Source organism: Platichthys flesus, chromosome 23, assembly GCF_949316205.1.
Source record: "Platichthys flesus chromosome 23, fPlaFle2.1, whole genome shotgun sequence".
In the NCBI taxonomy this organism is placed as follows: domain Eukaryota; kingdom Metazoa; phylum Chordata; class Actinopteri; order Pleuronectiformes; family Pleuronectidae; genus Platichthys; species Platichthys flesus.
Window position 1 is genome coordinate 479,549 of NC_084967.1, and position 12,472 is coordinate 492,020.

Consider the following 12,472-nt stretch of genomic DNA (forward strand, 5'->3'; position numbering starts at 1 on the left):
TTCCTTCCAAGAGATTTGCCATATCATGTTTAAGAGGCCACTGTGACCTTGAACTTTGGGGACCAAACTCTTATCAATTAATTTGAGAGTCTAAGTGAACTTCTGTTCCAAATTTAAAAGAATTCTCTCAAGGTATTCTTCAGATAATGCATTCACAAGGCAAAAAAGTTTTTTGACTCATCCTTGAGTCACAGTGAATGTTTTAACAGACCTTAAAACACCTTCTCGCCCTATTACCAGTATTTCATCAAAACTCACATACCAGTTATTTGAAATTCTTCTCGATGAGTAAGTATAAGTATTACATATAGTAGCTGGAGGTAACTGTATGCAGACGCAGTTTATGATAAAGAGGGACAAGGAAGAGCATGAACCAGCATAGGATCTGTACAATCCAAGAATCTTTGAAAATAATCTTACATGTATATTTACATATTTTGTACAACATTAGACATCTAATAGTTGAGCTTCTTTCCATGAATGACTGAGGAAAGAAATTTTACAAGGAAAACACCCAGAACCAATATAAATGTATATTTTGATATATATTAAACTTTATCTCTTAGAACCAGTCCAATTTTGTTCAAACAATACCTTGTTGCACCTCGTCAGTCTCTCTGTTATAAATGGGGGCATGTGTTACAGAAATCATGAAAATGAAAGCTGACATTAAGTTAGATTAAATAAATACAATTATTTCCTATTAAATGATTTCTGTCCTGTCTTAAAATGAATTAAACACCCATGAATTTGCATTTAACTGGCTTCTTGACTTTACAACTGGCCTGAACATAAATCATCTTATGCTTTAGCACATAAAGCCTACAGGTATAGTTCACAGAAAAATACAAATTGACTCATGATCCAAGGTATTAAGAGACCACAAAACACTTTTGGAGTTTCAGGGATAAACCGTGTTGCAGCAAAATCCAATACAATTTAAGTAACTGTGGACTGACCTCATCAAATGTAAAAAACAACAGAAAAAACACAAAAAGTCCCCATATTGTTATGTGGTGACAAAATGTTTGCTACCGGAAGTCTCAATTCTACCTGAACTAGCGATGCTACCATAGGCAACCTTGGAAGAGAGCTTGTGTGCAGTGTGTGTTTGTGCAAATGTGGCTCCAGTGGAGGATGTCAAAGGACATTTACGCCAAAAACAGTTTAAATGATGCCCTTTCGATTAAAAGTTTGATGTTGGGGCTAACAGATATTTGGATGACACCACAGGAGCAGGACGGAGGCCTTTTATGTTGTTTTCTATGTGAAGAAGTGGTCAACATTAACTACAATTGTATTGGATTTGGCTGCAATGCTGTTTACCCCCTGAAACTCCAGAAGTGTTTTGTGGACTCAAAACTTCACCTACCCTTCCATCAACCTCGTGGTGACTAGATAATGATTGAGTTTTTATTTTTTTTCTGTGAATTATCCTTTTCAGGAGGAACATTCAAAGAAACACGACTAAAAACAAATGAGTGGAAATACCCTATTTGGTCAAAACTTTTCTGGGAACAAAAAAACAAGTCAGACAAAAACTGTTTTGGCTTTGTTTGGTTATGATGGGCTTGTGGAAAAAAATTGCAGAAATATTCAAGTAAAACTGGGAAAAACAAACTTCAAACTATCGTGGAAGTCTGCTTATACAATGTGTGTGTGTGTGTTTATAACCATCACCAGCATTAATGCAGCCTGACAGCAGCAAGTCAGTGTGTTAGAGGTGGGGATGATCCACATCAAGTTTACTCCCACAAGCTAAGTTCAGGAATAGAAAAATAACAGGTCTGTGTTTCCTCTGTCCCATCAGGTGCATGGGTTGGGTTCAGTCAGTCCAGTGGGTGATGTGATGGGGTACGGAGGGGGATGTCAGAGGCAGGAGGGGTTAGAGGGTGATCAGGTCTACCAGGTTGCCCTTTGGTGGGGTCATACTATCCGGGAAAAAGTTGACAAGCATATCAAAGAGCTGAGTCCGCTGAGCGTATGTCTGGTCCACGTCTGAGAAACCTGACAGAAAAACAGAAAACAACTGTTAATTTCCACAAGAGTCAACCGCTTTATCTACCTACTAATACCACTGTGTCTGTATGTATGTGGAACGCAGATGGCAAAAAAAACCCTGTACTGTAATGCGCTCTAGGTGGTCATCAAGACTGGAAAAACGATATATAAATACAGACCATAATGGTAACAGGGTCTACCACCACCACTACGGTCTGGTATTAACATCTGTCCTGAGTGATCTGATAACAAGTGGACAGCGTACACAAGTTGAAAGTGTACATGTGTGAATGCATCCTCAATGGGTCTTGAGATCCATCGCTCAGACTACATTTGTAGCTTATCTTGCCACATTCTTTTAGCTTTGAACACGTTTGGTATTTTATAATTATTTGTTAGTCACTTCCAGCAATTGTAACATAGGGCTGAAACTTAAAGGGGACATATTATAAAAATTCCCCATTTTGTAGTGCTTCTACAGGTTAATTTGGGTATCTGGCATGTCCCCAAAACTCTGGAAAAAAACAACTCCCGCGATTTGTTGTGGTTCCTCTATAACAGAAACGATACTAGAGTGCGTCGAATGGGATTACGACCGAAAGAAACGTCATAGTCACACCATGCCCATGTAGGGAGTCTCGCTACATGGCCTTGGACAAGCGAGCTAACGCTAGCCGGGCTCCACTGGCCCGGCTAGCTCGTGAGCTAACACTAGCCGGGGAGCCGGGCTCGCGTTAGCTCCCCCTAGCTCCCTAGGGGCTTCCCCGGGCTAAGGGAGCCCGGCTCCCTGGCCAGCGTTAGTTCAATGCTGCTACCCGTCAGAGGTGAGGGGGGGCGGGGCACTCAAAACAGGTCAATCTAAGGAGGGTTGTTTTAGACAGGGTAAAAAGGTGCTGTTTTAAATTATCCTTGTTGTATTTTGACCAAAATATGTTACAGACATTTCATTAAGACCCCAAGGAACCATATCAACTTGTGGTAAAATGGGCATAATATGTCCCCTTTAAACAATTCAATGTTATTTATATAGCACTAAATCTTTACACAATAGAGGGTAAAGGGACTGTATAAATATAATGTTCCAGTATTATCGCCCACTCAAAGTTTATCTCAAACTAGGGTACAGTATATTTATTTAATTTAAAGTACTTTTAAGTAGGGATGGGCAGAATTAATCGACGATCGATTAATTGATCATTAAGAACAGTGTTAATTTCTTTGATGAAAACTATAACGAAAAAATATTCGTTAACGAACTTTTTTCCATGACGAAGATGAGAGAAGACGTAACGAAAACGGATCTTTGAAAAAAAAAACTATGACTAAATCTATTTTAACTTTCGTTGACGAGACGAGACCAAAATGTTGGTGGTTGACTAAGTCACAATAATTTTTAAAACATCATCGTATCAGGCCGTCATGAAGTATCAGGAACGGGCGAGTGTGTCTGTGTGTCTGTGTGTGTGTGTGTGTGTGTGTGTGTGTGTGTGTGTGTGTGTGTGTGTGTGTGTGTGTGTGCCTGTGCGCTCCCAGATAGCGCACCTGTCCGTAGCTCCGCCCCGCGTACTCGCTCAAAGAGACACAGTGAAAGCAGAGCTCGTTCTCGTTGAGCAGCCGCTCAGTGACCGACTGCTTCTTAACTATGGAAACAGTGAAAACACAGAGTTTCTCTGGTCTCAGTTGATCAGAGATCAGCGCCGTAGCTTCTTGATCAGAGCATAAGCTGCAGTTGGTTTGTACCGAGCTGCAGTTTCTGTGTTCGCCTCCAGTCTGACCTGCTATCACTTTTTGTTTTCACATTTAAAACTAAATATATATTTTTAAGCTATTAGGCTGCAGCTATATGTTTTTACAGAAAAGGAGTTTAATGTGGCTATTAAATATGACTAAAACTAGACTGAAATGTCATTCGTTTTCGTCGACTAAAACTAGACTAAAATGTCATTCGTTTTCGTCGACTAAAACTAGACTAAAACTAAGAAGGATAAAAATGACTAAATGTGACTAAAACTAATTTGCATTTTCGTCAAAAGACTAAGACTAAATCAAAAATAGCTGCCCAAACTAACACTGATTAAGAATTTCCTCAATGAAATTATTTTTTCATCGAGAAATTCGCTAATTACACATTTGACCACAAGCCTACTCAGTTACCTGCGACTCGCTGCGAGTAACCGTGTATTTCCATTTCCAAAGTCAACATTAAGAGGTCATGGCAAAGTGTAGAGTGGGACCATTTTGAGTTAAAAAATGACTTGGTTCACTGCCAACACTGCGAAGCCATCAGAGCCTGCGTCTGACACGGACGAGGGGAGCGAAAATACCGGAGCCGCGGCCAGGCTAGCCAAGTTAGCACGGAGCTACCTGTGTCTCACGGGGACGTCAGTCCCCTCAGATCGAGCTTTTTCGGCTGCTGGACTGACGGTCACCAGGCTGTGTTCGCGTCTTACCTCGGGGAATGTTAACATGCTCATCTTTCTCAACACAAACCCGTAGGCTGGTGCTGAGGTTGTATGTGAGTTACTGGTTATTTTTATGAAGCTTTCTCGACTCTGTGCCTTGTTTGATAGTTTTGAGTTACATCTGGCAAAACCTGTCAGACCTAAGTATTACATAGACTTTGACTTTAATTTCACTATGTTATACATATATTCATATTACTTAATTTAATATTCACTTGACTGTGTTATATGTTACAATGTTATGTTATATGTTATGTTACATAGTATGTTATTTTTTTGTCATTTTGTAACGTCGCCTACTGCGTAGATGTTTGCTTGCCATGTCATAAGAATTTCACTGCTCCGATGACGCGGTCATTGGTGCAGGTGACAATAAACTTTGATTTTATTTGATCTGATTTGATTTGGTTAAGTTGTTGTTTAACATGATGTTTTTTTATATTATTATTATTATATTATTTTGGAGAAAAAACGAGGGTCAGTTTTGTTTAGTAGCAACCGGCTTCTAGCTGTCGGCTCCGCTGCTTAAGATTACGGCAGCGCATATTTTGTTCATCTTGTAATAAAGATCTCAATGAAGAAACACGCTTTGATTTTTCACTTCATTTTAATATAGCCTATAAATAGTGAATTTTTGAACTTGAAAATATGAATGACTAATCGAAAATTCGTCATTAATTCTCCTGACGATCGATGAAGACTATTTAATCGAACGCCCATCCCTACTTTTAAGTAAAACATGCACATAACAAATTTAATTGGATCTAATTTTTGCCCTTATTTGGACATACATAACATATCATTGAAAGGAACAAAGACAGGGTTTTTACCCAGAGGGATGAAGTCAGAGCCAGACTTGAAGAGAGCTGAGGGCAGGAGCTGAAACTAAAGAACAACACAATCTGAGTCACTTCAATCTTCTACACTGCTGAATAAAAAAACGTCCTGAACAGATGAGACTCCTGCTGCAGTGGGTGCTCTGACACACAGTTTACAACTCCGCCTCTATCTGTATTTTCTGATACTTTCATTTAGCTCTTTTGTTTAAAAAGTACATCCACATTGAAAACAAAACCGAACTGAAAAGTAATTGTAAAGACACCCTAGGTTCATGGAAAATTTAAATCTTGAGATATTTCCATACCTCTTTGGTCTCATCAGGGTCTGTGTGGTCCACAGTAAGCGACAGATCATTTTGAAGATATTTCAGTGCAGTTAGTGGCTCTGACTGGGCTTTCTCCTCAAACCTGACAAATCAAAACACACCAATGATAAACATACAGAGCAGGCTGTTGACAGCAACTAGCTAATACATGGCGACATACCCAAGGCAAACCCAAGGCAAACATGCACAAAGGTCAGAAGTAATACAATTGCATAGTGAAGTTGAAGGCCTTTTTTGGCGTGAAATGTTTATTTTTTTAAAGACATAATCAATCAATCAAATTTTGTAAAGCCCATATTCACAAATCACAATTTGTCTAATAGAGCTTTAAGATGGAGAGATAGCCTCTGTCCTTAACAAATAGAATGGGTAAGGTAAAACTACTCAAAACTACTCGAAACCCTTTTAACAGGGTAAAAATACGTAGAAACCTCAGAGAGAGCCACATGTGAGGAATCCCTCTCCCAGGACGGACAGAAGGGCAGTAGATGTCAAGTGTAGGAAAACATCATCACGATAAATGTTTTGGCAGCATTGATAATCATATCTTAATATATTTTTATTTGCTTCGAGTGTTACCTAGGACTGAAAAAATTACATTTCTCCTATCGCATGTGTGATAGAAATTTTACTATCAGGGCAGTGATTGATATGAGGAATTACTGTGATGTTTCGAAAGATAACAAATGTTGCCTGAGAAGTCAGGGTTGCACTCAAACCTGTTATACGACTTCCTCACTGACAGGGTCACCAAACAGAGACTTAACAGCATGGGGGATTTGTGGTTGTAAACATTGGGAAAGGGATCTTGATAATAGATGTTACATTCCAAGGGTCTGGGAAAGAGTAGGTGACAGGGTATTGGTCACCTATTGCTTAACATGAAAGAGGTTGATCAATAACATTTGTTTCCTCTCTAGGAAGGGCTTGGAGACGTATAAAGTGCTGCTTTTCTTGTATGTCATTGCTCATTGTATGAGATCTATTCCATGGTCTTGTACATTGATGCCCATCTGCAGATGTAGAATAAACTTCCAACAGACATTGTAATGACTTGTGCTTGACTATTGAGAAATTCCCATGACACGTGTTAGCTCGTTTTCTGCTGATATACTTGGAACTATTTCACCAGAGAAGAGCAACAACCCCAGCAAACTGAATTCCATCTTTTTTATGTTACATTACATGTCATATGGCAGACCCTTTTTTATGAATGCGACTTACATTTATTGCATTCAAGATCTATGAGGGGCCATTTATCTTGCCCAAGGACACTACTACGGCATGCAGACAGGGAATACTGAGGATTGAACCGCCAACCTTCTGGTTGAAGGACAACCGCTCTACCCCACAGCCACACCCTGTCCATCCGCGGTATTAGCGGACATTCTTGACAAGGTGTGCTCACCATTGCTCACTCAGTGAAACGCAGGAGGAAGAGGGGACATGCTAGAGTGCTTGTGCTTCTCTGTAGATGCGGACAAAGTACCTCTTCCAGGAACATTTCTCTCCAATGTGCGTTCACTGAGCAACAAACTAGAAGAACTTTTCTTTCATCTTATGTCTTGTGTTTCACGGAGACAGGGCTGTGGGGATCAACACTGGTTCTGCGATGCAGTTAAAAGGCTTCCAGCTCTTCAGAGAGGACCGGTACATTTTATACAAATAGCAGCTGGTGCAACAATGTGATTCAGCAGCACTGCTCTCCTGTTCTAGAAACCTTTTCATGAACTGTAAACCCTTTTACTGCCCCCGTGAGTTCGCCTCATTCATTCTGGTCTGTGTTAACATTCCACCGCAGGCCAACGAGCAGGACACACAGTGCACGCTCAACAACCAGATCCTGTGTGTGTAGCGGACATACCCGGACCCCTTAGTTACTGTCCTTTTTTGACCATGATATCTCAGCCACAAACTCCCCAAACACAATTTATTAAATGACCGACCAGAGAGGACAACACTGTGGATTACTGTTACACAACAGTCAGCGAAGTAAGGCTGCCACTCACGACTATTTTTCTATTGATTAATCTGTCTACTATTTTACAGATTCGTTGATTAATCTAAACGATTGGCACCGGGCAGCGCCAAGGAAAGCCCGGCGCCACCTATCCACCCCCCTGTTAAACCTTTGTGCGGTTCACATGGGCTGAGTTGCGCCACGCGCCCTGCACCGATGGTCTCAGCGTCTAGTCTGTCGAGTTTGCTTAATAATGTGCGTGAGACAGACTGTGTAGTTATGTTGACATCTTTATTCGGGTCCTCACTTCCGTGTCTGACCCCGCCCCCCACATTCATTGCCTCCTCCTATTGGTCCATAACATACCAACATTGGGACTTCCTATTAGCTAAACCTATGTCAATTTGTTATAATGAATTGAAATGATACATTTTAGAAATTGAAAAGGTAAATTCATAATTTGTGTGGGTCCGACGTGTCAGTTTAAAATATTGATGTCGACGTCTTCAAAGACGTCGACTAATCACGGCACCGGCCTCCAGCGAAGTCTATCACGCCACCCCCCGCACTGCACTAGGACACTCTGACCACGTCATGATCCACCTGATTCCTGCATACAGGCAGAAATTAAAGCTCTCAAAACTTGTTGTGAGGGAAGAGGTTCACCTCCAATAGTCTGAGTGAATACCAAGAAGCTGTCAGTTCATACATCAGCTTCTGTGGGGACTGCTGTAGTCCATTACTTTACCAGGGGGTGTTAAAAAAAGACCTGGTTCAAAACCAAACTCAGACAGTTAAGGTTGCAGAAGGAAAAGGCATTTAGATGTGTAATGATGGTACAAGGTAGAGAGAACTCCAACAACAATTCTCTGCTTAAAAGGTCCAGCTTGTAAGATTTAGGTGAAAGGGGACTGTTGAAAGAAATTTAATATAAACTAGGGCTGTCAGTTTAACGCGTTATTAACGGCGTTAACGCAAACCCATTTTAACGCTGTTAATTTTTTTATCGCGAGATTAACGCAGAGCTGCCAACTCTCACGCTTTCGCCGTGTGACACACGCTTTTCCATGTCGGTGGTTTACTAAGTCACAATACTTTTTTAAAACATCATCGTATCAGGCCGTCATGAAGTACAAGGAGCGGGCGAGTGTGTGTGTGCGTCTGTGTGTGTATGTGTGTGTTTCCAGATAGCGCACCGTAGCCCCGCCCCCTGCCCCCGCGCACTCGCTCAGAGAGACACAGTGAGATCAGAGCTCAGTGACTCACTGCTTCTTAACTATGGAAACAGTGAAAACACAGAGTTTCTCTGGTCTCAGCTGATCAGAGATCAGCGCCGCAGCTTCTCGATCAGTGCAGAAGCTGCAGTTGGTTTCTACCGAGCTTCAGTATCGGTGTTCGCCTCCAGTCTGACCTGCTCTCGCTTTTTTTTTAGGCTGCAGCTATATGTTTTTATTTATTTAAAAACAGGGTACTTCTTATTTCATACATTTCCACAAATGGGGAGGACTCAAATAGCCCTACAAAGTTCGATGTTTAATTGAGTCCTTAATTATCTGAAATGTGCACTTTATAATTTTGTAGCGCCCTGTCATGCTGTTTTTCAATAAAATAAAACATTTGCATAAAGCAAGCCAATCCACTTGTCCATGTTGATAGAGCATTAAAACCTCCAAAAAATTATGGAGAAAAAATTAATGAAGGGACATTAAGAATAAATACAAATTTGCGATTAATCGCGATTAATTTTGAGTTAACTATGACATAAATGCGATTAATCGCGATTAAATATTTTAATCTTTTGACAGCACTAATATAAACTAATCCTAGTGATGTTTTCACGAGTGTGTTTCATCTAAATTATACAAATTGTTGTTTAATTGACCCTAGAATGGCCCTTTATATTGAAATACTTTATATTAACATCAGCGGGGGTCCTCTCTATGGAGACCGCCATGTTTCTTGTAGTACCCCAGATTGGACAAACTAAACACCGTTTGAGTATTTATGAAAACTGCATGTTACTACACGTTCTCTGTCATGTTTGTGTGGGGAGGGAGAGGTGGACCCCTCACTTCTCATTCAGCTGCAACATGCTACTTCACAACTCAATGTCACTAAATTCCACAAACTGCAACTTTAAGACTCTACTTCTAAGCTCTGGAGGGGACATAGATAGATCACACACTACAAACCTTAGATCCCTCACTCACTGGAATGGTACAGACCTGACACCATCACCCACGACACTCCCATCAGCCCCCATACATGAGCGTCACCAATGCCAGCTCAGCATGGTATCTGACTCTCCACACTTGCCCCTTTACCACAGGGTCAACAGTTTTCATCCAGGACAGGGATGTCAACAGGCTCTTCCGGACACAGAACCCCCGCAAAGCAGCCGGACCCAACTCTGTTTCCACATCCACCTTGAAGCAGTGGTCACACACATTTTTACCAAACGGTTCTTGCACCATTTTTTAAGACATAGTTAATGCTTTTTAAGACGTCAATACATGTACATTAAGACTCCTTCCAAATGCCAATTGTTTTCTTTGATAGAAGAAAATGTATATAACCTATAAATAACCATAATAAGATATCAGAATAATAATATTGAGTAAGGGTAACTGACTTCTTTGTATAGTGCCATAAGATAATGTATATTATGATTTGGCAGTATTGAAAATAAAATGTACTTCTTAAAAGTTATCCTAGGTACACAAATAACAGCACTATACTGTATTGGGCGTGCACTTTCCACTCACGCACACACGCTCCATGGCACATCTGCAGGCAGTGTGTTTCAGGTGCAATGTAATGTGAGCTAAACAGGCTGCAGCTGCACCAGGGTGTTAGGTTGAGAAGGGAGACGTGTCATAGTTTTGCTTTCTGGAATAAAAAAAAACTTTGGACACTTGGATGTCGATTATGGTCTTTGTTTGAGAATCGTTGCAGCCCTAGACAATATCCCATCTGTTTGATAGTATAGTACAGTATGAATGTTGATAACAGAATATCAGATGCAAGACAAATAAAGCAGTGGTGAGATGACAGTGGGACCTCAAATCGAAAAAGCAGCAGACCTGTATTTCCTGATGAGGTATTTGCAGTGACGGAGCAGATACTCCTTAGAAGGCCGACACAGTTTGAGGGACCAGAAGTCGTCCAATCGCATTTTAGGAGAACAGGACTTCCCAGGGTTTCCACCAAACAGGTAATGCACCTGGAAATACGCAGAAAATATACACTAAACCGATATTCTATTCATCAGTCTTTTAACTTACAAACCCAATAACAAAAACATAAAGACTAATCACAATCACTAAACTAAAATTTTGTGTCCAACAATTTGCATTTGGCCTAAATTCAGGTTGTTTACATGTCGTATTGAATAGAACTTGTGTCACGTATGTGTTTTTTTGTAATTAAGATTCTGCTCAGACCTGATATTAACATCTGTCTTTATTGATCTGATCACATGTGTAAATCCAATTGTATATTCAATGTCTCTTGAGATATGATCAATCAGACAACTTTAAGGGGTGGCCATATTTTTTACGTGCGCAAACACAAATCTGTCCCTTGGCCACATTGAAGGGTCGCTGACTGAGCTGATCTGTTACAGTTTTACAAACGATTATAACACCCTTCAGCACCCATAACCTAATTTGTTTGTGGCCACTCCCACGATACCCACACTGACCAACCAATATTGATTGCAATCTCTTTTTATCTTAGAAAGCTGAACTGAGGCTTTTCTTCAAAAGAGTGTTATGAGCAGGCTTTCCGCGACATTAACTTTTCAGTGGTGGTCCGCCACCGCCTTCAAGCCTTGGTGAATCAATGCGGAGAGCAGTATATAAAGTGCAAATGAGTGTTACCTTGTGCATCTCATCATATACAAGCTGATGTGCAAAGCGTGGACATGGCTCCTCCTCCTGCACAGCCTTGCTCTGGTTTTCTTTCACTGCCTGATCGTTCTTATACACACATGACCTGAGGAGGAATGACGACAACACACGCACACAGGTACGAAATATGAAAATTTAAAACTTCCGCTCAGCTTCAAAAGAAATCCTGTTCTTGTTTAATCATAAACACCAATTCTCAATTAATCCAATGGTAAATAGACTACATATATATGCCAATTTTCTAAGCTAAACTGTAAAAGTAATTGTCACACAGTCATAAAGTTCTTCAATTCACAATGCCTTTTTTAATCACATCATTGACACACTGAAAGAAAAGCCATAAGGGGCAGTTTGGGGGTTAAGTATCCTACCCAAGGAAACTTCAGCATGGCAAATCTGATATAATTAGTACAGCAGCCATATTACGTACAACACCACTGTCCCCCTTGAATTTCTAGGACATTACATGTACTGTTACCAGGTTTTTCTTTTTGTCTCCCATAGTTTGTGCACTCTTTCTCTGATACTACTAAACGATTACTACTACTTCTACTCTTAATTAGTACTGCTATCATTAATGAAATCATTACATCTATGAGTATCATTATTTTTTCAGTTATAACAATCAGTCTGACTTTACTTATATATCATTCTGTCTCCTACCAGTTGTTGCGGGCGATGTCATAGATCCAGAAAGAGTTGCGAACATTCTCCTCACGTTTGTCCTTGTCTTTACTGAGGCCAGAGAGAACATGGATCTCATTGAGGTCAGGGTCGATGGTGGCTCTCTGGGTAAAGCCTGTCATTGGCACTTTGCAAAAAAAATAAGGATATGGGAGATTGAGCTGTGATGGGAAATGACGATAACTTCTATTAGAATAGCAAGGGGAAAAATCTGAATAAATTCCATTATGAATCAATCAAATTTTCAAATATGATTAACTACCCCAAAAAAACTATTTACAGTGAACAA

General features: G+C 40.4%; 1 protein-coding gene across 3 annotated transcripts in view; it reads right to left on the bottom strand.

Moving 5' to 3' along the window:
• Window positions 1-321: 321 nt before the first annotated feature.
• mkln1 (muskelin 1, intracellular mediator containing kelch motifs) overlaps window positions 322-12,472 on the bottom strand; it is a 29,261-nt gene continuing 17,110 nt past the window's right edge. For all 3 annotated transcript variants that reach the window (XM_062382481.1, XM_062382483.1, XM_062382482.1), the window contains exons 13-18: window positions 12,163-12,310; window positions 11,470-11,584; window positions 10,672-10,811; window positions 5,608-5,710; window positions 5,294-5,348; window positions 322-2,007 (exon numbers count right to left, since the gene is read on the bottom strand). In XM_062382481.1, coding sequence (XP_062238465.1) covers window positions 1,886-2,007; window positions 5,294-5,348; window positions 5,608-5,710; window positions 10,672-10,811; window positions 11,470-11,584; window positions 12,163-12,310 — 683 coding nt within the window. In that variant the 3' untranslated portion in view covers window positions 322-1,885. The remainder of the gene's footprint in view (window positions 2,008-5,293; window positions 5,349-5,607; window positions 5,711-10,671; window positions 10,812-11,469; window positions 11,585-12,162; window positions 12,311-12,472) is intronic.